A 27,496-nucleotide genomic window follows, 5' to 3' on the forward strand; every position below is an offset into this window, starting at 1 on the left:
AATCTCCTGCAATGTCGGTGCAACATCGAGGGCCGAAGGGCCTGTACTGCGCTGTATCATTCTATGTTCTATGTTCTAACCAATCTCTGCCAAGGCCTATGTCTTTCCATGGCTATGTAGCCATGATGTGGAGATGCTGGCATTGGACTGGGGTGAGCGCAGTAAGAAGTCTTACAACACCAGGTTAAAGTCCAACATGTTTGTTTCAAACACTAGCTTTCGGAGCACTGTTCTGCTGGTGTTGTAAGACTTCTTATTATGTTTTTAGCGTCATCTTAAAGTGTTGTATAATGGTCACTATTTTGCAGATGCTCCCCCATTTTGACCTCTCTTATTAGTTCTGGTTCATTCCCCATTGCCAACTCCAATAGTGAATCTTCTCTTGTTTTCTTTAGATCTCAGGTTGGAATGGAGTCCTGTACACATTGTGGGAACGACAGTCCCTTATCTCCTTTACATGCTTCTTAACTTAATATCAGGATAATTGAAAGTGCCCCATGGTAATTACTCTATGCTTTGAATCAATTCCTTAATTTGTCTGCGTATTTCTTCCTTCACCTTCCTTCTGCTACGAAGTGGGTTTAGACAACTCCAATTAGTGTGATTGATCCATTATCAACATTCAGTGCAGAAGGAAGCCATTCGGCCCATCGAGTCTGCACCGACCCACTTAAGCCCTCACTTCCACCCTATCCCTGTAACCGACCTACTTAAGTCCTCGCTTCCACCCTATCCCCGTAACCCAATAACCCCTCCTCAACTTTTTGGTCACTAATGGCAATTTATCATGGCCAATCCACCTAACCTGCAAGTCTTTGGACTGTGGGAGGAAACCGGAGCACCCGGAGGAAAACCACACAGACACGGGGAGAACATGCAGACTCCGCACAGACAGTGACCCAGCAGAGAATCGAACCTGGGACTCTGGCACTGTGAAGCCACAGTGCTAGCCACTTGTGCTACCATGCTTCCCATATTCTCTCCATCTATATGGAGTTTATTTTTGTTTTGCTAATAGTTGCAACCTTTTTCTCTCCTGCCGTTATATTATTCTGAGTAAGTTCAGTCACTTCACCTCCCTGTTTTTGCCCTCTTTTCTAAAAAAATTATACATTACTAAATTTAACTCCCAATCCTGATTTTCCAGCAGTCATGGCCCAGTAATCCTTACAATGCCTGGTTCTTTCCAACATATGATTGTCTCCAGCCCCATGTTTTATTCTGGACTCTGCATGCATTACACTACAGACATGGTCACTCATTTTCAATAGTGTTTCCTCTCACTTCATGTTTACCTGTATTTATAGACTCCTGGGCCAGGATTCTCCAACCCTGTGGCAGGTCGGAGAATCCCCAGGGGAGGCGATAATCCCGCCCCCGCCGCCCCAACGACGGCTTCCCTATTCTTTGGCGCCATTTTTTGGGCGCCAGCGGGATTCCCGCCATGCCAGTCAGCCCCTCCGGTGATTCTCCGGGCCCTGGTGTGCCGAGTGGCAGTCAGGTTTCTCCCAGTCCCGCCGGCATGTATTACTCACCCCACACACAGCGGGACCTGGCAGTAAGTGTGCAGGGGCCATCCTGGGGAGGGGGGGATCCGACCCTGGGTATGGTGGCCTGGCCCGTGATCGTGGCCTACCGATCTGCAGGCGGGCTGGTCCCTTCTTTTCTCCGCGCCGTGCCCCTGTAGGGCTCTGCCATATTGCATGGGGCAGGCGCAGAGAAGGGAAACCCGTAAAGCGCGTAATTACGCCGGCCGTTCTACACATGCGCGGAAATATGCAGCCGGTCTGCGCATGCGTGAGATCACGCCGGCCGTTCTGCGCATGCGCAAATTCACGCCGGACCTTTGGCGCTGGCTGGAGCGGCGGGGATGACTCCGGCGGCAACCTAGCCCCCTAGCAAGTTGAGAATTCCTCACTTTTGGGGGGCGTTGACACTGGAGATGTTGGCGCCGGTTTTCCCACCGGTGTGGGGACATTGCCCCAATATTAGAGAATCCCGCCTTGTCTATAACTCTGCTATTCCTTGCCATCAATGACCTCCCATATTTTCTTGATTCCTAATTTTTCCTGACCTCATAGACTTGTTGTCTTTATGCTGCTCACATTTCTTGCAAATCCTGCGCACGGTGGCACAGTGGTTAGCACTGCTGCCACACAAGGGGCGGCATGTGGCGCAGTGGGTAGCATTGGGACTGTGGCGCTGAGGACCCTGGTAAGAATTCCGGCCCTGGGTTACTGTCCGTGTGGAGTTTGCATATTCTCCCCATGTCTGCGTGGGTTTCGCCCCCACAACCCAAAGTAGGTCGATTGGCCATGCTAAATTGCCCCTCAAGTGGAATGAAATTTGGTACTCTAAATTTAAAAAAAAAGATTGACTAACCTAATCAAATTTTTAAGGGCAGCACAGTGGCACAGTGGTTAGCACTGCTGCCTCACGGTGCCGAGGTCCCAGGTTCGATCCCGGTTCACTGTCCATGTGGAGTTTGCACATTCTCCCCGTGTTTGCGTGTGTTTTGCCCCCACGACCCAAAGATGTGCAGGGTAGGTAGATTGGCCACTTTAAATTGCCCCTTAATTGGAGAAAATGAATTGGGTACTCTAAAAATTTTTTTAAAGCACTGCTGCCACACAGCGCCAGGAACCGGGATTCAATTCCGACCATGGGTCACTGTGTGGAGTTTGTACGTTCTTCCCATGTCTGGTAGGTTTCTTCCGAGTTCTCCCGTTTCCTCCCACAGTCCAAAGACGGTTTCCTCCCACAGTCCAAAGATGTATGGGTAAATGTTTTTTTTTTTTAAATTTAGAATGCCCAATTATTTTTTTCCAATTAAGGGGCAATTTAGCATGGCCAATCGACCTAGCCTGTACATCTTTAGGTTGTGGGGGCGAAGCCCACGCAAACACAGGGAGAATGTACAAACTCCACACAGATAGTGACCCAGAGCAGGGATCGAACCTGGGACCTCGGCGCCGCGAGGCAGCAGGACTAACCCACTGCGCTGCTCTTGACCACCATAAATTACCTCTTAGTGTCCAGGGATGTGCAGGTTAGGTTATGGAGTCATAGAGATAGGGTGGGGTGGGACGGGCGGACATGGGTGGAGTGCTCATTTGAAGGGTCGGTGCAGACTAGATGAGCCTCCTCCTGTACTGTAGGGATTCTATCACCCCTTCCTCATTCTGACTCGTTTAAAGCTTTTGTTACCTTCCTATTTACCCTCTTCCCTTAGATGTCTGTCCCATGACACAAGTTCAGGTGGACCCCATCCGATCATTACGTTCCAGTCCCAGAACTGATGCCACTGTCCCATGAAAGGGAATCCTTCATTCCTACCTCAACCTTCTAGTCACATGTCTTATCAATAAAAATGTCTCTCTGCCCCTATGTTAGTTTGTATGTTCTTCAGACAATAAGCCAGAGATCATTACCCTCAAGGTCCTTGTAATAACTTGAATGGAACACAAGGGGCTGTCTTGATTGTTTATCCCATATGGCTGAAGGAGTATGAGCTGCCCTGCTAATCAAGGAGCTATTAGCATGTGTATATAGGTCAGCCAGATAGGAACTGACATACAGAGAGAGAGGACAAGTGAAGTCTAACTGGGACCCTTTATAAATAATACGTATTATAAATTAATATCACCTTATGTTACTCGTCTGAACCCCTTGTCTTTATTAAACTATCCCATCCTCGTCGCCAGCCCCATGGTTAGCAGGCAAGCTCATAATCCTCAAGCCAACAATAAACCGTGAGCTCCGTGCTGGTTATTACAGTTCTGTGTTTTGACTTAGAAACTATTTCTGATACTCTTTCAGCAGGACTGCCTCTCTCTTACTACCTGACACCTGAATTCACCTCTTTCTTTTCCAGTTTCCCAGACAGACATTGTGAATTGTCCGTTACCCTGGTACCAGAGAGGCAACACGCTCTTCAGGACTTTCATTCTTGGCTACACGCTGGAGAATTCCGTTCCCCACACTCCCCACTGGGGAATCCCCTCCACCACTGGACAATCACCGCCCCAACACTCCCCACTGGAGAATCAACCCCCTCCCCCCCCCCAAACATTCACCACTGGAGATCACCCCCCCACACACACACATTTCCCACTGGAGATCACACCCCCCCTCTCACACACATTCCCCACTGGAGAATCACCCTCCCCACCACACTTCCCACTGGAGAATCACACCCCCCCCTCCCCCCCACACGCGCACACACACACTCCCCACTGGACAATCACTGCCCCCGGACACATTCCCCACTGGCCACTGGAGAATCACCCCCCACACACACACATTTCCCACTGGAGATCACCACCACACCCCCCATACACATTCCCCACTGGAGAATCACCCCCCCCACCACACTTCCCACTGGAGAATCACCCCCCCCCCCCCCCCCACACGCACACACACACTCCCCACTGGACAATCACTGCCCCCGGACACATTCCCCACTGGCCAATCACCCCCCCCCCCCCCCCACACATTCCCCACTGGAGAATCACCCCCCCCCCCCACACACACATTCCCCACTGGAGATCAACCCCCCCCCCCCCCCCAACATTCCCCACTGGAGATCACCCCTCCCCCACGCTTTCCCCACTGGAAATCACCCACGACACACATTCCCCACTGGACAATCACAGCCCCCACACTCCCCGTTGGAGATCACCCCCCCCCCCCAACACACACTCCCCACTGGAGATCATCCCCCCCCCCCCCCCTACACACATACCCCACTGGAGATCATCCCCCCCACACACACACACACACTCCCCACTGGAGAATCATCCCCCCCCCTACACACATACCCCACTGGAGATCAACACATTCCCCACTGGATATCACCCCTCCCCCACGCTTTCCCCACTGGAAATCACTCACGACACACATTCCCCACTGGACAATCACAGCCCCCACACTCCCCGTTGGAGATCACACCCCCAACCACACACATACCCCACTGGAGATCATCCCCCCCCCCCCCCAACACACACTCCCCACTGGACAATCACCTTCCCAACTGGAGGATCACCCCGCACACACATTCCCCACTGGATAATCATCTTCCCAACTGGAGGATCACCCCGCACACACATTCCCCACTGGAGATCACCCCCCCCCCCCCCCCCCCCACTGGAGAATCTCCTCCTCCACAGTCCCCACTGAACAATCCCCTCACCCACTGGACAATCAGCACCCCCACACCCCCACTGGAGAATCCCCTCCCCCACTGGCGAACCACCCCGCACACACATTCCCCACTGGAGAATCCCTTCATTTCCCCCCCCCCCCCCCCCCCCACGAAATCTCCCCCTCCCCCCATTCACTCACCTATCTGGAGTGGACAGATATTTCTGTTTCTGGAACTTTTTCTCCAATCCCATGAGCTGTAACTCAGTGAAAATGGTACGACTTCTCCTCGGCCTTTTTAGCCGTGAAACGCTCTGATCACTCTCGCACTCACTGCTGGTCGGAGTAATATTCTCCAGAGTTGCTGAACTTGAATGACTGGAGGACAGGGCCGGAGACAAAAAGTGCGGAACCCTCGCAGTGAGAGTTGGAGAGAGCTCAGTTACTGAAAACAATGGGTATGAGCTCAATGATGACCCTGCAGAAACACACAAGGATTAATGTCAACTAGAGACAAGTGTCATGCCATGAAGACATGAAAGGAAATAAATATATCCATATCATCCTGGCAACTTTATAAGTTAAAAAAGTATATATATTGGACAAAGGTTTTGCATTGACTGAAGCTGTGACTCGCTATGACTCACACAAAGGAAATATCTATTCGGCAAACCACAACCTCGTTAGGTCTAAAGATGCAGCAATGCTCCCTATGACTGTAAAAATTAAATTCCAAAGAAATACACAAAGGCCCCTTTACATTGTTGAGGTAAAGCCCTGACCAGCAGAGACAATCCGTCTGCGAGGACAAAGAATATGGCCGATTCCTGGGATATCATTGTGAGACTAAATTGGTTAGGATTATATTCATCCGAGTTTAGAAGAGTGAGAGGGGATTTCATACAAAACTTATAAAATTCTAACAGGATTAGAATGTTCACAATAGTGGGGGAGTTCAGAATCAGGGGTCATAGTTTGAGGATAAAGGGTAAACTTTTTGCAAAGAAAAGCAAAGAACAATACAACATAAGAATGGCCGCACTTCCTAGTGCCGTATCCCTCTATACCCATCCTATCCGTGTATTTGTCAAGGTGCCTTTTGAGCGGCGATAATGTATCTGCTTCCAGAACCTCCTCTGGCAGCGTGTTCCAGGCACTCCCCACCCTCTGCGGAAAAATCCTGCCTCGCACATCTCCTTGAAGCTTTGCCCCACGGACCTTAAATCTATGTTCCCTAGTGACTGACCCCTCCAAAGTCACTTATTGTCACAAGTAGGTTTCAAATGATGTTGCTGTGAAAAGCCCCTAGTCGCCACATTCCGGCGCCTGTTCGGGGAGGCTGGTACGGCAATTGAACCGGCACGGTTCAATTCCCGTACCAGCCTCCCCGAACAGGCGCCGGAATGTGGCGACTAGGGGCTTTTCACAGCAACATCATTTGAAACCTACTTGTGACAAGCAGTTTTCTCTTTCTTCTTTCTCTCCACCCTGGGAAAGAGTGCCTGCCCATCCACTCTACCCATGCCTCTCATAATCTTGTAGACCTCTATCAGGTCGCCCCCCCCCCCCCCCCCCCCTCAATCTCCGTTGTTCTAGTGAAAGCAGTCCGACTCTATTCAGCCTCTCTGCATAGCTAACGCCCTCCAGACCATGAAAAATCCTGGCAAACCTCCTCTGCACCCTCTCCAAAGCCTCCACATATCCTTCTGGTAGTGTGGCGACCAGAATTGTGCGGCCTTACCAAGGTTCCATACAACTGTAGCATGACTTGTCCGTTTTTTATACTCGATGCCTCGTCCAATGAAGGCAAGCATTCCGTATACTTTCTTTTAGGACTGAGGTGAGGAGAAATTTCTTCACCCAGAGAGTGGTGCATCTGTGGAATTCACTACTACTGAAAGTAGTTGAGGACATAACGTTGTGTCATTTCAAGAAGGAATTGGGCTAAAGGGATCGAGGGACATGGGGAGAAAGCGGGAGCAGGATTTTGAACTTGATGGTCAGCCATGGTCATAATGAATGGTGGAGCAGGCTCGAAGGGCCGAATGGCCACCTCCTGCTTCTATTTTCCATGTATGTTTCTCTGCAACCCTGAAAACTCTGATAAATGTATTAATGGATGCTACATCAATAAGCTCAAGAATCCAGATGGTGCCAGAGGTTTCTGCTCTCGTTCACATCGGGGTGTTCACGTTATACGTTGGTCTAAACGCGTAGTGCGATCGTCTGGTCCCCCATTCAACATTGGGAACATCATTTGAGGAAGTGACAAAGTTAATTGATGAGGGAAGGGCTGTAGATGTCATATCCATGGACTTCAGTAAAGCATTTGATAAAGTTTCCCATGGCAGGTTGATGGAAAAAGTGAAGTCGTATGGGGTTCAGGGTGTCCTAGCTAGATGGATAAAGAACTGGTTGGGCAACAGGAGACAGAGAGTAGTGGTGGAAGGGAGTGTCTCAAAATGGAGAAAGGTGACTAGTCGTGTTCCACAGGGATCCGTGCTCGGACCACTGATGTTTGTGATACACATAAATGATCTGGACGAAGGTATAAGTGGTCTGATGAGCAAGTTTGCAGATGATACTAAGATTGGTGGAGTTGCAGATAGCGAGGAGGACTGTCAGAGAATACAGCAAAATATAGATAGATTGGAGAGTTGGGCAGAGAAATGGCAGATGGAGTTCAATCCAGGCAAATGCGAGGTGATGCATTTTGGAAGATCTAATTCAAGAGCGGACTATACGGTCAATGGAAGAGTCCTGGGGAAAATTGATGTACAGAGAGATCTGGGAGTTCAGGTCCACTGTACCCTGAAGGTGGCAACGCAGGTTGATAGAGTGGTCAAGAAGGCATACAGCATGCTTGCCTTCATCGGACGGGGTATTGAGTACAAGAGTCGGCAGGTCATGTTACAGTTGTATAGGACTTTGGTTAGGCCACATTTAGTATACTGCATGCTGTTCTGGTCACCACATTACCAGAAGGATGTGGATGCTTTAGAGAGGGTGCAGAAGAGGTTCACCAGGATGTTGCCTGGTATGGAGGGTGCTACCTATGAAGAAAGGTTGAGTAGATTAGGATTGTTTTAGTTGGAAAGATGGAGGTTGAGGGGAGACCTGATTAAGGTCTACAAAATATGAGAGGTATGGACAGGGTGGATAGCAACAAGCTTTTTCCAAGAGTGGGGGTGTCAATTACAAGGGGTCACGATTTCAAGGTGAGGGGGGAAAAGTTTAAGGGAGATGTGCGTGGAATGTTTTTTAATGCAGAGGCTGGTGGGTGCCTGGAATGCTTTGCCAGGGGAGGTGGTAGAGGCGGGCACGATAGCATCATTTAAGATGCATCTGGACAGATATATGAATGGGTGGGGAACAGAGGGAAGTAGACCTTGGAAAATAGGCAACAGGTTTAGATAAAGGATCTGGATCGGCGCAGGCTGGGAGGGCCGAAGGGCCTGTTCCTGTGCTGTAATTTTCTTTGTTCTTTGAAAACATTACCGTATCATTATCAGGCCCCTACGCCTGAAACATTCTCCCCCCCCCCCATCAGAAAATCCAATCTCGCCGGTGTGACAGTAGAATTGCCCAAATCCCAACTGGTCTCCCAAGGCACTTTCCCCACCTGTTAACAGCCTTTGGCTATTTCCAGGCAAATCACAGCCATAGGAATATACGTCCTTTGTCAAAATGAAAGGGAAGGAGTGGGAGTTATGTTACATGACAGGGGCATGGGAACCTGGATTGTAGTTTTGGGGTACGGGAGATTGAGAGTATAGAGGTCAGGAGCACAGATTTGACTTCGCAGGAGGGTGCCAGTGTTCAGGTAGGTGGTTTGAAGTGTGTCTACTTCAATGTCAGGAGTATACGAAATAAGGTAGGGGAACTGGCAGCATGGGTTGGTACCTGGGACTTCGACGTTGTGGCCATTTCAGAGACATGGATAGAGCAGGGACAGGAATGGTTGTTGCAGGTTCTGGGGTTTAGGTGTTTTAGTAAGCTCAGAGAAGGGGGCAAAAGAGGGGGAGGTGTGGCGCTGCTAGTCAAGGACAGTATTACGGTGGTGGAAAGGATGCTAGATGGGGACTCTTCTTCTGAGGTAGTATGGGCTGAGGTTAGAAACAGGAAAGGAGAGGTCACCCTGTTGGGAGTTTTCTATAGGCCACCTAATAGTTCTAGGGATGTAGAGGAAAGGATGGCGAAGATGATTCTGGAAAAGAGCGAAAGTAACAGGGTAGTTGTTATGGGAGACTTTAACTTTCCAAATATTGACTGGAAAAGATATAGTTCGAGTACATTAGATGGGTCGTTCTTTGTACAATGTGTGCAGGAGGGTTTCCTGACACAATATGTTGACAGGCCAACAAGAGGCGAGGCCACATTGGATTTGGTTTTGGGTAATGAACCAGGCCAGGTGTTAGATCTGGAGGTAGGTGAGCACTTTGGAAACAGTGACCACAATTCGGTGACCTTTACGTTAGTGATGGAAAGGGATAAGTATACCCCGCAGGGCAAGAGTTATAGCTGGGGGAAGGGCAATTATGATGCCATTAGACATGACTTAGGATGTGTTGGTTGGAGAAGTAGGCTGCAAGGGTTGGGCACACTGGATATGTGGAGCTTGTTCAAGGAACAGCTATTGCATGTTCTTGATAAGTACGTACCAGTCAGGCAGGGAGGAAGGGGTCGAGCGAGGGAACCGTGGTTTACCAAAGAAGTGGAATCTCTTGTTAAGAGGAAGAAGGAGGCCTATGTGAAGATGAGGCATGAAGTTTCAGTTGGGGCGCTTGATAGTTACAAGGAAGCGAGGAAGGATCTAAAGAGAGAGCTGAGACGAGCAAGGAGGGGACATGAGAAGTCTTTGGCAGGTAGGATCAAGGAAAACCCAAAAGCTTTCTATAGGTATGTCAGGAATAAAAGAATGACTAGGGTAAGAGTAGGGCCAGTCAAGGACAGTGGTGGGAAGTTGTGTGTGGAGGCTGAGGAGATAAGCGAGATACTAAATGAATACTTTTCGTCAGTATTCACTCAAGAAAAAGATAATATTGTGGAGGAGAATGCTGAGACCCAGGCTATTAGAATAGATGGCATTGAGGTGCGTAGGGAAGAAGTGTTGGCAATTCTGGACAAGGTGAAAATAGATAAGTCCCCAGGGCCGGATGGGATTTATCCTAGGATTCTCTGGGAAGCCAGGGAAGAGATTGCTGAGCCTTTGGCTTTGATTTTTAGGTCATCATTGGCTACAGGAATAGTGCCAGAGGACTGGAGGATAGCAAATGTGGTCCCTTTGTTCAAGAAGGGGAGTAGAGATAACCCCGGTAACTATAGGCCGGTGAGCCTAACGTCTGTGGTGGATAAAGTCTTGGAGAGGATTATAAAAGATACGATTTATAATCATCTAGATAGGAATAATATGATTAGGGACAGTCAGCATGGTTTTGTGAAGGGTAGGTCATGCCTCACAAACCTTATCGAGTTCTTTGAGAAGGTGACTGAACAGGTAGACGAGGGTAGAGCAGTTGATGTGGTGTATATGGATTTCAGTAAAGCGTTTGATAAGGTTCCCCACGGTCGGCTATTGCAGAAAATACGGAGGCTGGGGATTGAGGGTGATTTAGAGATGTGGATCAGAAATTGGCTAGTTGAAAGAAGACAGAGAGTGGTAGTTGATGGGAAATGTTCAGAATGGAGTTCAGTTACGAGTGGCGTACCACAAGGATCTGTTCTGGGGCCGTTGCTGTTTGTCATTTTTATAAATGACCTAGAGGAGGGCGCAGAAGGATGGGTGAGTAAATTTGCAGACGACACTAAAGTCGGTGGAGTTGTAGACAGTGCAGAAGGATGTTGCAGGTTACAGAGGGACATAGATAAGCTGCAGAGCTGGGCTGAGAGGTGGCAAATGGAGTTTAATGTGGAGAAGTGTGAGGTGATTCACTTTGGAAAGAATAACAGAAATGTGGAATATTTGGCTAATGGTAAAATTCTTGGTAGTGTGGATGAGCAGAGGGATCTCGGTGTCCATGTACATAGATCCCTGAAAGTTGCCACCCAGGTTGATAGGGTTGTGAAGAAGGCCTATGGTGTGTTGGCCTTTATTGGTAGAGGGATTGAGTTCCGGAGCCATGAGGTCATGTTGCAGTTGTACAAAACTCTAGTACGGCCGCATTTGGAGTATTGCGTACAGTTCTGGTCGCCTCATTATAGGAAGGACGTGGAAGCTTTGGAACGGGTGCAGAGGAGATTTACCAGGATGTTGCCTGGTATGGAGGGAAAATCTTATGAGGAAAGGCTGATGGACTTGAGGTTGTTTTCGTTAGAGAGAAGAAGGTTAAGAGGTGACTTAATAGAGGCATACAAAATGATCAGAGGGTTAGATAGGGTGGACAGCGAGAGCCTTCTCCCGCGGATGGAGGTGGCTAGCACGAGGGGACATAGCCTTAAATTGAGGGGTAATAGATATAGGACAGAGGTCAGAGGTGGGTTTTTTACGCAAAGAGTGGTGAGGCCGTGGAATGCCCTACCTGCAACAGTAGTGAACACGCCAACATTGAGGGCATTTAAAAATTTATTGGATAAGCATATGGATGATAAGGGCATAGTGTAGGTTAGATGGCCTTTAGATTTTTTTTCCATGTCGGTGCAACATCGAGGGCCGAAGGGCCTGTACTGCGCTGTATCGTTCTATGACTCCCCTCACCCCACCTCCCCAAGCTGCTAGAGCCTGTAGTATTGCCCTGTGAAGTTAAAGGAGGCAGTCTGTCATCTCCCATCAATCAAACAGCAGCAGAACCAGAGTTCTGTTCAGATTTAAATTGCCTGGTCCTCATTAACATTGTTTCTATTGGAACATCTGAATCTATGTACATCTGCCCATTACAAAACTAATCAATCTCTGTGCTTCTGTCAACGTGGAAGCCAGTGCTGGGAAAAGCTTGTAACAGCTTAATCCTCCTAACCTCGCTGAAGGAATACACCACTGGAGCTTTGATTCTGGACTCACATGAACCAATAATTCTTACTTTATCTGTGGTCTTAGCCCTGCACCTCTTTTTTCCACTTATCCCTCGCATCGTGTGAATGTAACTAGGGTTACATAGCGATACCCTCTCCCCGCATTTGAGTTTGTGTAAAATAAACTAACCCTCTGATTTCACCTGATCTGGAGTTTACAGAGGGATTGTTAATGGAGGGTTGAATCACTCCAAGACCGAGGAGTCCTGGAAAATATAAAAAATTGAAAACCCCCTTCCTATTCATAGATGGGTGGTGAGGTGAGAAATCATAGCTGTTTTACAGATTGTCTCTCATGGCCGTGAGACATGGCCCAAAGATCATTCTGTTCACAGCCCTGTCAGAAAATACAGATGTGGGCATGGGAAGCAGACAAGATTGACTGTGATGCCTTTCACGGCCCAATATCCTCGTTACAGAGTTCAGTTCTGGAGAGTCATATTCGACCTGACTGGCTGAGTGTTTCCAGCACTTTCTGTTTTTATCCAGTAAGAAGTCTTACAACACCAGGTTAAAGTCCAACATGTTTGTTTCAAATCACTAGCTTTCGGAGCACTGCTCCTTCCTCAGGTGAATGAAGATGTATGTTCCAGAAACATATATATAGACAAAGTCAAAGATGCAAGACAATGCTTTTAATGTGAGCATTTGCTGGTAAATAAGACTTTATAGATCCAGAGATAGGGGTGAATTGTCTCAAGCCAGGACAGTTGGAAGGATTTTGCAAGCCCAGGCCAGATGGTGGAGGATGAATGTAATGCGACATGAATCCCAGGTCCCAGTTGAGGCTGTACTCATGTGTGCGGAACTTGGCTATAAGTTTCTGCTCAGCAATTTTAGTCCATTGGGTCACATCTTGTTGGAGCAGTCCATCCCTCAGTGTTCACTTCCCAGACTTTTCTCTGTGTCCTTCAGCTCAAAAATCTCTTCATCAAATCAAAAGTTTCAGTCCAACGTGTCCAAGCCAGCTCTCTGCCCTTTGTGCAGTGTAAGTGGGAGCTGATGACAGTGCAATGAGGGCAATTGGGCATCTAGGACCACGTGCATATTGGAATTAACAGAACCTTTCCCAAAGCAAGGATGTGAAGGCATTGGAGAAATAAAGAAAGGAACAATTGGAGTCACATCGAAATGGGGCAGGGTGGTTGGGGGGATTGAATTATAATAATAATCTTTATTGTCATAAGTAAGCTTAAACTGACACTGTAATGAAGTTACTGTGAAAATCCCCTGGCCGCCACACTCCGGCCCCCGTTTGGGTGCACAGAGGGGGAATTCAGAATGTTCAATTCACTTGACAGCACGTCTTTCAGGACTTGTGGGAGGAAACACATGCAGACACTGGGAGAACGTGCAGACGCCGCACAGACAATGACCCACACGAGAATCGAAAATGGGACCCTGGCACTGTAAAGCAACAGTGCTAACAGTACTACCGACTAAGAAAGATAGAGAGGTCAAACACTAAAATAAAGTAAGAAAACATTTCAAATTTAAACCGTTGGGCATCAACAGTTTAAATTGTTCAATCCTGGCTGGAGAGGCTGACCGATATTGCATTAACAATGATCACATCATTAAAATTGTACTTATGTTGTTAAGTTTACTTTCTGAAATATTTAATGGGAAATTATAAATCCATTTGATGCAGTGTCACAGAATTTGCCTTGGTGGGACTGGGAGAGAAATTTGAAATCGTGCATCCGTTTGAAATCATCTCCGTAACATGTTCAGGGTGGGAATGGGGCAGTGCAGCAATGCTACACACCATATACCCATTAAATGCCCAGTTGGCAGCAAGTTGATGATGGCACTGGGCTCTTCCTATCAGCAAAGGCAGAAGCCCAAAGACCATGGCGGACCCTCCGATTGGTCCTCCAGTTCTCTGGTTTACCAGTCATCTTCAAGTGAACAGGTTTCCATGGCAGCATGGTGGCGCAGTGGGTTAGCATTGCTGCCTCACGGCGCCGAGGTCCCAGGATTGATCCCGGCTCTGGATCACTGTCCGTGTGGAGTTTGCACGTTCTCCCCGTGTTTGCGTGGGTTTCGTCCCCGCAGCCCAAGGATGTACAGGCTAGGTGGATTGGCCACGCTAAATTGCCCCTTAATTGGAAAAAATGAATTGGGTACTCTAAATTTATTTTAAAAAGTGAACAGGTTTCCCAGTGGCATACCCGCTAAATGACCATCTCTGGAAAAATTGCATCCAATGTCTGACCACAGTCAATTCTGGGTTCCTGACCCAGAATTGAGCCAACATCAGAATCACAAAACGACCGTGAAAATCCAGCCCAGCAAATTAAATTGATAGGTGTAACAGGCAGAGTTAACAGACACAGGGAATGCAATAAACATATACTGCTGAGTTTTCATGAAGGAGATGTGAAACATGAGTTGGGGAAACTCCCAATTCCACAAACTTAGTTCTGTTAAGGAGGCCACAGAAGCAGTCCAAACAGACAGCCATTGTTCCAGATTGTTCATTATGAATGCTTGGCTAAGCTCAAAGATTGGCTAATGTACTCAGCTCAGCAGGCAATGTTGACACAGCTTGCTGAGAAGTGATAACTCTGATTGAGTGGCATCTTTATTAAACTGTAATAATCTGACTTTGCTTTGAAGAGTTTTTTTAAAAACCTGTGTGTTTATTTACACAAGGTGAAAAGTGGATAAAAACTTCTCACCATTGACATTATAAATGGTGGCTGTGATTGATTGATTGGTTGCTTTATGGAAAGGTAAAAGGAGCAATGTATTTTAAAGAGAATGTCAACAGTCTACTTTTATTTGGTACCTGATGAGAGGAGAGCAGCCCCAGAGTTCAGGACTCCTTTTCATGCCTCCTCAGAGGTGCTATAAATCACGTCAATTAATAAAGTGGCCTGACTCCATCAGATTTGTGGGTGGGCAGGGTTTAAACTGTCTGTACCCACAATGGGGCCAGCATAGGAGCGAGTGCTGCGTAGAGGCTAGGTAGCCGCACTCGCAACCCTAGCCAGCAGAGGTAACCAAAACTGGAATGGGGATGGCAATCCCAAAATCAAATCCTGCCAAAATTTTTTAAGACTTAGCTGATTCTGACTCAATGAAATTCTGGGCCAGAGGGCGTAACTGAAATAGATTAATGAATAGGCCCATAGAGATACAGCAGGCAGAGGGAGAATGCAATAAGTGAGAGGGAGTAAATGGCAATGGGGAGCATGAACAAATAAGATTGTAAGAAATAGGAGCAGAATTAAGCCACTCGGTCCATCGGGTCTACTCCGCCATTCAATCATGGCTGATATTTTTCTCATTCCCATTCTCCTGCCTTCTCCCCATCACCCCTGATCCCCTTCTTAATTAAGAACCTATCTATCTCTGTCTTAATGACACTCAGTGATTTGGCCTCCACAGCCTTCTGTGGCAAAGTATTCCACAGATTTACCACCTCCTGGCTGAAGAAATTCCTCCTCATCTCTGTTTTAAAGGATTGTTCCTGTAGTCTGAAGTTGTGCCCTCTGGTTCCAGTTTTTCCCACTAGTGGAAACAGCCTCCCCACGTCCACTCTATCCAGGCCTCGCAGTATCTTGCACGCTTCAATAAGATCCCCTCTTATCCTTTTAACCTCCAACAAGTACAGACCCAGAGTCCTCAACCGTTCCTCATACGACAAGTTCTTCATTCCAGGGATCACTCTAGTGAACTTCCTCTGGACCATTTCCAAGGCCAGCACATCCTTTCTTAGATACAGGGCCCATAACTGCTCACAATATCTCAAATGGGGTCTGACCAGACTCTTTTACAGCCTTCACAGTACATCCTTGATCTTGTATTCTAGCCCTCTCGACATGAAAGCTAGCATGGCTTTTGCCTTCCTAACTGTCGACTGAACCTGCATGCTAATCTTAAGAGAATTTTTACAAGGACTCCTAAGTCCCTTTGTGCTTCTGATTTCCTAAGCATTTCCCAATTTAGAAAATAATCTATGCCTCCATTCTTCCTACCAAAGTGTATAACCTAACACTTTACAACATTGTATTCCATCTGCCACTTCTTTGCCCACTTTCCTAGCCTGTCCAAGTCCTTCTGCAGCCTTCCTTCTTCCTTAATACAAATATATAGGGCAGCATGGTAGTTAGCATAAATGCTTCACAGCTCCAGGGTCCCAGGTTCGATTCCCGGCTGGGTCACTGTCTGTGTGGAGTCTGCACGTCCTCCCCGTGTGTGTGTGGGTTTCCTCCGGGTGCTCCGGTTTCCTCCCACAGTCCAAAGATGTGCGGGTTAGGTGGATTGGCCACGCTAAATTGCCCGTAGTGTCCTAAAAAGTAAGGTTGGGGGGGGGGGGGTTGTTGGGTTACAGGAATAGGGTGGATACGTGGGTTTGAGTAGGGTGATCATTGCTCGGCACAACATCGAGGGCCGAAGGGCCTGTTCTGTGCTGTACTGTTCTATGTTCTATGTTCTAAGTAGGATTGACTTTTGACAATCTTGATCTGGTTTTTGCTTCTGACCATACCCAAACGTGTGGTTACTCTGTGCCAGTGGAAATACATTTGATCAAATCACTTGCATCTCAGCAGTGGATTATCGCCCTGAATCTTTGTACTTGGATGATTGCATTTTCTAACATTTAAACTTGTGAATCTTCCTACGGATTGTGTTGTCTGATCCCCAAGAGTCACACACCTAAATCCGGTTAATCCACATTTCCTCATTGTCCAGATTTTCTACACAACAGGTTTGATTGAACTTTTCAATAACATCAGAGTTTTGATTTACTTTCCCAGTCCCATGGAGACAATGACACTGGGAGGAGAATTTCATCAGCCCAAATCTAGTGGGATCTAGTGAGAATGTTATCCATGAAGGTTAGTCTGCTCATGATTCACTTCTGATTTATTCCTGATCGCCCCCGTCTTTATATATCAAGCTAGTCAGACACCTGCTGGTACTGGATGGCATTGCAAACAGCAACAACTGCCTTACAACATAGAACATAACAGCGCAGTACAGGCCCTTCGGCCCGTGATGTTGCGCCGACCTGTGAAACCCCTCTAAAGTCCCTCTACACTATTCCCTTATCGTCCATATGCCTATCCAAGACCCATTTGAACGTGTTTAGTGTTGGCGAGTCCACTACTGTTGCAGGCAGGGCATTCCACGCCCTTACTACTCTCGGAGTAAACAACCTACCTCTGATATCTGTCCTAGATCTATCTCCCCTCAATTTAAAGTTATGTCCCCTCGTGCTGGACTTCACCATCCGAGGAAAAAGGCTCTCAATGTCCACCCTATCTAATCCTCTGATCATCTTGTATGCCTCAATTAAGTCACCTCTTAACCTTCTTCTCTCTAACGAAAACAGCCTCAAGTCCTTCAGCCTTTCCTCGTAAGATCTTCCCTCCATACCAGGCAACATCCTTGTAAATCTCCTCTGTACCCTTTCCAATGCTTCCACATCCTTCCTATAATTACATAGAATTTACAGTGCAGAAGGAGGCCATTCAGCCCATCGAGTCTGCACCGGCTCTTGGAAAGAGCACCCTACCCAAGGTCTACACCTCCACCCCATCCCCATAACCCAGTAACCCCACCCAACACTAAGGGCAATTTTGGACACTAAGGGCAATTTATCATGGCCAATCCACCTAACCTGCACATCTTTGGACTGTGGGAGGAAACCAGAGCACCCGGAGGAAACCCACGCACACACAGGGAGGATGTGCAGACTCCACACAGACAGTGACCCAAGCCGGAATCGAACCTGGGACCCTGGAGCTGTGAAGCGATTGTGCTATCCACAATGCTACTGGCAACCAGACCTGCACGTAATACTCCAAATGCGACCGCACCAGAGTTTTGTACAACTGCAACATGACCTCATGGCTCCGAAACTCAATCCCTCTACCAATAAAAGCTAACACACCGTACGCCTTCTTAACAACCCTCTCAACCTGGGTGGCAACTTTCAGGGATCTATGGACATGGACATCAAGATCTCTTTGCTTGTCCACACTACCAAGAATCTTACCATTAGCCCAGTACTCTGTCTTCCTGTTATTCCTTCCAAAATGAATCACCTCACACTTTTCTGCATTAAACTCCATTTGCCACCTGTCAGCCCAGCTCTGCAGCTTATCTATGTCCCTCTGTAACTTGTAACATCCTTCCACACGGTCCACAACTCCACCGACTTTAGGAGATTTAGTAAATGGGCAAATTTACTCACCCATCCTTCTACACCCTCCTCATTTATAGGTCATTTATAAAAATGACAAACAGCAGCCGCCCCAAAACAGATCCTTTCACACCGTCAGTGTTGTTTTAAAGAAAGGTGCCAAGGCATTTCACAAGAGAGCCAAATGATGAAAAGCTTGGTCAGAGGGGTAGGTTTTACAGAGTGTTTTAGAGGAGGAACGCGAGGGAGAGAAACAGTGAGGTTTAGTGAGAGTTCCAGAGCTAACAGCCGACGTGACTGAAGGCAGGGCTATGGCTGGTGGAGCGATTGCGATCAGAATTGCTCAAGAGACCAGAATTGGATCCAACTGAGCTGACAGAGAACAGCTAAAGTTTTGATTCCCACCCAGTTTGATCATAAAGCAACATCAAAAGATTTCTATTCAATAAATGTGGTGAGTGTGCAGGTCAATTGCCAAACAAGATAATTGTGAGTTTAGAATAGAATCATAGAATCCCAACAGTGCAGAAGGAGTCCATTTGGCCCATCAAGTCTGAACCGACACTCTGAAGGAGCAACCTACCCAAGCCCAATCCCCTATCCTATCCAAGTAACCCCGCCTAACCTTTTGGACATTATGGGCAATTTATCACGGCCAATCCACCTTAACCTGCACATCTTTGGACTGTGGGAGAAAAATCGAACATCCGGAGGAAACCCACGCAGTCAACGGGAGAATGTTCAAACTCCACACGGACCCAACGTCAGAATTGAACCTGGATCCTTGGCACTGTGAGGCAGCAGTGCTAACCACTGTGCCACAGTATTTACTGATAAACACAAAATGCATACACACATTGTGCAGTGGGAATACCCATGTACAGGATCATACATCACTCTTAATTGAGCGAGAGTCCGTGTATGATCAGAAATCTCTGACCAGAGGGGCAGCATGGTGGGGCAGTGGTTAGCACTGTTGCCTCATGGCGCCGAGGTCCCAGGATCGATCCTGGCTCTGAGTCACTGTCCATATGGCGTTTGCACATTCTTCCCTTGTTTGCATGGGTTTCGCCCCCACATCACAAAGATGTGCAGGGTAGGTGGATTGGTCACGCTTAATTGCCCCTTAATTGGAAAAAATGAATTGGGTACTCTTAATTTATTTTGAAAAAAGAAATCTCTGACCAGATCAATTTCACTGATCCCTGACTACAAACTAGGTAAAGGGATTGATCAATGTTGTAAAGGGCACAGATCAGAAAATCCCCCAAGTACAAATCCCTGCTGTTCTGTATTCACTGTTCTCAGGCAAACAGTAATGTAGGTGTTAGAACTGGTCTCAAGAGCTTGTAGATTAAAAATGGGAAAAATCAAACTAGGGTTTCTTTGAACACAGCATAAGGACAAGTTTAAGATTGTCTGTGGAGGCCACAGTGTTAAGTAGCCTGTTGACAAACAAGGTCTGATGTTGTGTGAATGTCATCCCAAAGGAGCTACAACTAAAGAGCAGTGAATATTCAGCCAGTACACATCCGAGCTCAAGCACCAGGAACAGCTACTGTACTCGAAGCCATGACAACGGAATCAGCACCGTGACAACACACCCACTGTGACAACGCAATCAGCACCGTGACAACACACCCAACACTGTGACAACGGAATCAGCACCGTGACAACACACCCAACACTGTGACAACGGAATCAGCACCGTGACAACACACCCAACACTGACAACAGAACCAATACCGTGACAACACACCCAACACTGTGACAACGGAATCAGCACCGTGACAACACACCCAACACTGACAACAGAATCAGCACCGTGACAACACACCCAACACTGACAACGGAACCAACACCGTGACAACACACCCAACACTGTGACAACAGAACCAACACCGTGACAACACACCCAACACTGACAACGGAACCAATACCGTGACAACACACCCAACACTGACAACGGAACCAATACCGTGACAACACACCCAACACTGACAACGGAACCAATACCGTGACAACACACCCAACACTGTGACAACAGAACCAACACCGTGACAACACACCCAACACTGACAACGGAATCAGCACCGTGACAACACACCCAACACTGACAGCGGAACCAACACCGTGACAACACACCCAACACCGTGACAACGGAATCAGCACCGTGACAACACACCCAACACTGACAACGGAATCAGCACCATGACAACACACCCAACACTGACAACGGAATCAGCACCGTGACAACACACCCAACACTGACAACGGAATCAGCACCGGGACAACACACCCAACTCTGACAACGGAACCAACACCGTGACAACACACCCAACACTGACAACGGAACCAACACCGTGACAACACACCCAACACTGACAACGGAATCAGCACCGCGACAACAGACCCAACACTGACAACGGAACCAACACCGTGACAACACACCCAACACTGACAACGGAATCAGCACCGTGACAACACACCCAACACTGACAACGGAATCAGCACCGTGACAACACACCCAACACTGTGACAACGGAATCAGCACCGTGACAACACACCCAACACTGACAACGGAATCAGCACCGTGACAACACACCCAACACTGACAACGGAATCAGCACCGTGACAACACACCCAACACTGTGACAACGGAATCAGCACCGTGACAACACACCCAACACTGACAATGGAATCAGCACCGTGACAACACACCCAACACTGACAACAGAACCAATACAGTGACAACACACCCAACACTGACAACAGAACCAATACCGTGACAACACACCCAACACTGACAACGGAACCAACACCGTGACAACACACCCAACACTGACAACGGAATCAGCACCGTGACAACACACCCAACACTGACAGCGGAACCAACACCGTGACAACACACCCAACACCGTGACAACGGAATCAGCACCGTGACAACACACCCAACACTGACAACGGAATCAGCACCGTGACAACACACCCAACACTGACAGCGGAACCAACACCGTGACAACACACCCAACACCGTGACAACGGAATCAGCACCGTGACAACACACCCAACACTGACAACGGAATCAGCACCGCGACAACACACCCAACACTGACAACGGAATCAATACCGTGACAACACACCCAACACTGACAACGGAACCAACACCGTGACAACACACCCAACACTGACAACGGAATCAGCACCGTGACAACACACCCAACACTGACAACGGAACCAACACCGTGACAACACACCCAACACTGACAACGGAATCAGCACCGTGACAACACACCCAACACTGACAACGGAATCAGCACCGTGACAACACACCCAACACTGACAACGGAATCAGCACCGTGACAACACACCCAACACTGTGACAACGGAATCAGCACCGTGACAACACACCCAACACTGACAATGGAATCAGCACCGTGACAACACACCCAACACTGACAACAGAACCAATACAGTGACAACACACCCAACACTGACAACAGAACCAATACAGTGACAACACACCCAACACTGACAACAGAACCAATACCGTGACAACACACCCAACACGGACAACGGAACCAACACCGTGACAACACACCCAACACCGTGACAACGGAACCAACACCGTGACAACACACCCAACACTGACAACAGAATCAGCACCGCGACAACACACCCAACACTGACAACGGAATCAGCACCGTGACAACACACCCAACACTGACAACAGAACCAGCACCGTGACAACACACCCAACACTGACAACGGAATCAACACCGTGACAACACACCCAACACCATGACGACAGAACCATCAAATTTTGGGTAGATGTGAAGGATGAGCCAGTGCACATTTTAGAAGAAAATGTTGATTAAGAATCAGTCAGCGTTAGAAACATCTCCAAATGCAATTGGCCCTATCCTCTGCCTGCAACCTTCAGATAGTAGCGATGGGTGGCACTTTGTGCCTGAGTTCAGAGTCGGTGCTGCCGGCAGCAACTCTTGCCAATTGCAAGGAATGGTGGACAGTGGCCACCTGAACCTCATCATCCATACAACCCAAGATAGCTCCTACAGTACTGGCCTCATGACCATTCCTGATATTAATTGCTCCACTATTGGTGACAGCGTCTTCAGTTGCCTGGGCCTTATGCTCTGGAATTCCCACTTTACAGCCCCCTTTAATTCCTTTAAGATACTCCTTAAAACCAATCTCTCTCACCATGGTCTCTGACCGAATACCTCCTCATGTTGCTCGGTGTCAAACTCTCTTTCATATTGCTCCTGTGCAGAGCCCAGGTCATTTTATTTTGTGGAAGGCTATCTCAGTACAAATTATTGTTGTCGAACTCCTGACACACGCAGCTGGTGATGAGGCTTCTTGCCCACCAGGTGGATTTAATTAACGTTAATGTGCAGCACACCCCAGTGACTGAGTGAGTAAAGAAAATCGGGTACAGCTGTACTGCCCACAACACAAAGCAGAGATGCCCATGGCCAGTCTGCACCAGGTTAGCCAATCACAGCTTTAATGCTGAGAATTCCTCAGAACGCAGGATTCACTGTGCCAATCCTAATCACTCCTATGTGCCCACTGCCAGAAAATGCACACTTGAGCTTTGGGAGGATCAGGATAAGCTGTCAAATAAAAACTGCAGGTGCTGGAAATCTGAAATGAAAACAGAAAGTGCTGGAAAAGTTCAGCATGTTTGCCAGGATCTGTGGTGAGAAACATAATTAGCAATTAGAGTTAGGTTAACAATTATGTTAGGCCACACTTGGAATATTGTGTACATTTCTGGTCTCCACACTACCGGAAGGATGTGGAGGTTTTGGAGAGAGTACAGAAGAGGTTTCAGGATGTTACCTGGTATGGAGGGCATTAGCTACAAACTCGGTTGGATAAACTCAGTTTGTTCTCACTGGAACGATGGAGGTTGAGGGGCGACCCGATAGAAGTGTACTAAATTATAGGGACCATGGACAGAGTGGATAATCAGAAGCTTTTTCCCAGGGTGGAACAGTCAGTTACTAGGGGACATAGTTTCAGGTGCGAGAGGCAAAGTTTAGAGGAATGTGCAAGGGAAGTTTTTTTTAAACACACAGAGGGTAGTGGGTGCCTGGAACTCACTGCCAAACGAGGTGGTGGAAGCAGGGACGATAGTGGCGTTTAAGCGGTGACTTGACAAAAGCATGAATAGGATGAGAATTGTAGACGGCAGCATGGTCGGCGCAGGCTTGGAGGGCTGAAGGGCCTATTCCTGTGCTGTACTTTGCTTTGTTTTTGAGTCGAATTTTACTTTTTCAAAACCCTGTTTCTCTCTCCACAGATGCTGCCAGACGTGCTGAGTGTTTTGGGCACTTTCTGTTTTTATTCAGAATAAACTGTGATGGCTTTCACAGTCAAATATTTCCCACATCACAAGTTTACAAAGTGTGAAATATATTTGCTGTTCAGAGGCGGTGCCTTCAGGAGAGGAGATAGCAAAACAACAGCTTGCATTTGAATAGCACCATTAACAAAAAAAAAACCTGCTTTAAATAGCACTGTTAACAACCATGTTACAGTCAGGTGGGAGTTAATTTCAGATATTATTTCTCCTCTCACTATTCACCCATAAACAGAAAGGTGTTTTCGATTTGCTTCCCCCTCTATAAATGATGGTATATTTCCCAACCTGTCAGTTTTGATGTGATCCAATTTTCTATTAACGACCCCACGGCAAACTCGAGATAGATGAACTCAAAGGGTTAGTGCATTTGCAAACACTCAACCCATGAGAGGAGGGTCACCTTGTTTCCCGCTGAGTGCTCATACAATATAAGAGGGATAGAGAAAAGAAACATTTACAGGGCAAAGGCCACTGAGAAAATAATTATTGGTCGACATGGGTTCCAGAATCAAGTCCAGTGAGGTGTTCCTCATTGAGCCAGACGGCTCAAAACTGATGAAATGTTTTGCAGTGGAGCTGACTTCACACAATGAGATCGGCATGCGGAGGTGAATCAGTCTTGTTGGCAAGAGAACAGAGGTTCCAGCAGAAACAGTGTTAAAGGAAGCAGGTATTCAATCTGGGCAGATCCCATAAGACCATAAGACGTAGGAGCAGAATTAGAACACTCGGCCCATCGGGTCTGCTCTGCCATTCAACCACGGTTGATATTTTCTCACCCCCATTCTCCTGCCTTCTCCCCACAACCCCTGATCCCCTTATTAATCAAGACCCTGGCCGGGATTCTCCCCTACCCGGTGGGGCGGGAGGTCCCGGCATGTCGGAGTGGCGTGAACCACTGCAGCGTCAGGCTACCCAAAGGTGCGGAATTCTCCGCACCTTTAGGGGCCAAGCCCTCACATTGAGGGGCTAGGCCCGCGCCTGAGTGGTTCCCACTCCGCCGGCTGGCGTGAACGGCCTTTGGCGCCACGCCAGCCGGGGCCGTAAGGACTTCACCGGCCGGGGTAAGTCCATGCATGCGCTGGAGCGTCAGCGGCTGCTGACGTCATATCGGCGCATGCATAGGGGAGGGGGTCTCTTCCGCCTCCGCCATGGTGGAGACCATGGCGAAGGCGGAAGAAAAAGAGTGCCTCCACGGCACAGGCCCGCCGGCCGATCGATCACCCCACGCCCCCCCCCCCCCCCCCCCCCCCCCCCCCAGGACCCCGGAGCCGCCCGCGCCGTTAATCCCGCCGGTCAGGTAGGTGGTGCTGGCGGTGGGACTTTGGCCCATCGCGGGCCGGAGAATCGCCGCGGGGGGCCCGCCGAATCTCAGGGGGCAGAGAATTCAGGACACAGCAGGGGCTGGATTGACGCCAGCCCCGGGTGAGGGGGTCAGAGAATTCCGCCCCCTATCTATCTCTGTCTTAAAGACACTTAGAGATTTGGCTTCCACAGCCTTCTGTGAGAAAGAGTTCCACAGATTCACCACCCTCTGGCTGAAGAAATTCGTCCTCATCTCTGCTTTAATGGATCATCCCTTTAGTCTGAGATGATGTTCTCTGGTTCTAGTTTTTCCAACAAGTGGAAACAACCTCTCCACGTCCAGTCTGTCCAGGCCTCACAGTATCCTGTAAGTTTCAATAAGATCCCCCCTCATCCTTCTAAACTCCAATGAGACCTCAACCGTTCCTCATACGACAAATTCTTCATTTCAGGGATCATTCTTGTGAACCTCCTCTGGACCCTTTCCAAGGCCAGCACATCCTTCCTTAGAAATGGGGCCCAAAACTGCTCACAATACTCCAAATGAGGTCTGACCAGAGCCTTATACAGCCTCAGAAGTACATCCCTGATCTTGTACCCTAGCCCTCTTGACATGAATGCTAACATTGCATTTGCCTTCCTAACTGCCGACTGAACCTGCACGTTAACCGTAAGAGAAACGTGAACAAGGATTCCCAAGTCCCTTTGTGCTTCTGCTTTCCGAAGCATTTCTCCATTTAGAAAATATTCTATGCCTAAATTCCTCTTTCCAAAGTGCATTACCTCACACTTTTCCCTATTGTATTTCATTTGCCACTTCGTTGCCCACTCTCCTAGCTTGTCCAAATCCTTCTGCAGCCCCTTGCTTCCTCAATACTACCTGTCCCTCTACAGATCTTTGTACCATCTGCAAACATAGCAACAGTGCCTTCAGCTCCTTCTTCCAGATCATTAATGTATATTGTGGTCCCAGTACAGACCCCCGAGGCTTAGCACTAGTCACCAGCTGCCATCCTGAAAAAGACCCCTTTTTCTCCTCTCTCTGCCTTCTGCCAGTCAGCCAATCCTCATGCCAGGATCTTTCTTTTAACACCATGAGCTCTTTTACAGTCTCCTATGCGGCACCTTGTCAAAGACCTATTGGATATCTAAATAAATCATATCCACTGGTTCTCCTTTGTCTAACTTCCTTGTTACCTCCTCAAAGAACTCCAACAGATTTGTCAGACATGACTTGCTTTTGACAAAGCCGTGCTGTCTCAGTCCTTTTTACCATGCACTTCCAAATACTTTGCGATCTCATCTTTAATAACAGACTCTAAAATTCTACCAATGACCGAAGTCAGGATAACCACCTTATAATTTCCTGTCTTCTGCCTCCCTTTCTTCTTAAACAGCAGTGTTACATTAGCTACTTTCCAGTCCTCTGGGACCTTTCCTGCCTCCAGTGATTCCTGAAAGATCACTGCCAATGCATCCACAATTTCCTCAGCTATCTCTTTTCGGACCCTGGGGTGTAGACCATCCGGTCCAGGTGACTTATCCACCTTCAGACCTTCCAGTTTCCCCAGAACTTTTTCCTTAGTTAATGGCCACTGCACTCACCTCTGCCCCCTGATTCTCCTGGAGTTCTGGCATCCAACTGGTGTCTTCTAACGTGAAGACTGATGCAAAGTAACTATTCAGTTTGGCTGCCATTTCTTTGTTTCCTTTTGTTACTTCTCCAGCCACATTTTCCAGTGGTCCAATGTCTATTTTTGCCTCTCTCTTACCTTTTATATATTGAAAGAAACTCTTCCTGTCTTCTTTTATATTACTAGCTAACTTGCACTCATATTTCATCTTCTCTCCCTTTATTGCTTTTTCAGTTGTCCTCTGCTCTTTCTTAAATGATTCCCAATCCTCTGGCTTCCCACTAATCCTTGCCACTTTTGTATGCTTTTTCTTTTATGCTGTCCTTGACTTCCCTCGTCAGCCATAGATGCCTTGTCCTCCCCTTAGCATGTTTCCTCTTCCTTGGGATGAATTTCTTTTGTGTTTCCCGAATAACCCCTAAAAAAACTCCTGCCATTGCTGTTCCACTGTCTTCCGTACTAGTCTCCTTTTTCAATCAACTCTGGCCAGCTCCTCCCGCATTGTCTTTGTCATTACCCTTACTTAATTGTAATACCATTACATTTGACTAGCTTCTCCCTCTCAAACTGCAAGGTAAATTCTATCATATTGTGGTCACTGCTTCCTAAGGGTTCCTTCACCTTAAGTTCCCTAATCAAGTCTGCCTCATTACACATCACCAAATCCAGTATTGCCTGTTCCCTAGTGGGCTCTACCACATCTGCTGCTCCAAAAAATCTCTCTTAAATTCTTTTCTTAGGATCCACTACCAACCTGATTTTCCCAGTACACCTGTCTATTAAAGTCGCCCATGATTATTGTGATATTGCCTTTTTACACGCTTTCTCTATCTCCTGATTTATTTGCTGCCC

The 27,496-nt window shown here is 47.7% G+C and overlaps 1 protein-coding gene across 5 annotated transcripts in view; it reads right to left on the reverse strand.

The window, feature by feature from the left end:
- barx2 (BARX homeobox 2) overlaps positions 1–27,496 on the reverse strand; it is a 94,662-nt gene that overhangs the window by 51,991 nt on the left and 15,175 nt on the right. For all 5 annotated transcript variants that reach the window (XM_038779743.1, XM_038779742.1, XM_038779739.1 and 2 more), the window contains exon 2: positions 5,344–5,620. In XM_038779743.1, the coding sequence (XP_038635671.1) occupies positions 5,344–5,620 (277 nt within the window). The remainder of the gene's footprint in view (positions 1–5,343; positions 5,621–27,496) is intronic.

The sequence above is a fragment of the Scyliorhinus canicula genome, chromosome 19 (assembly GCF_902713615.1).
Source record: "Scyliorhinus canicula chromosome 19, sScyCan1.1, whole genome shotgun sequence".
NCBI classification, from domain to species: Eukaryota; Metazoa; Chordata; class Chondrichthyes; order Carcharhiniformes; family Scyliorhinidae; genus Scyliorhinus; species Scyliorhinus canicula.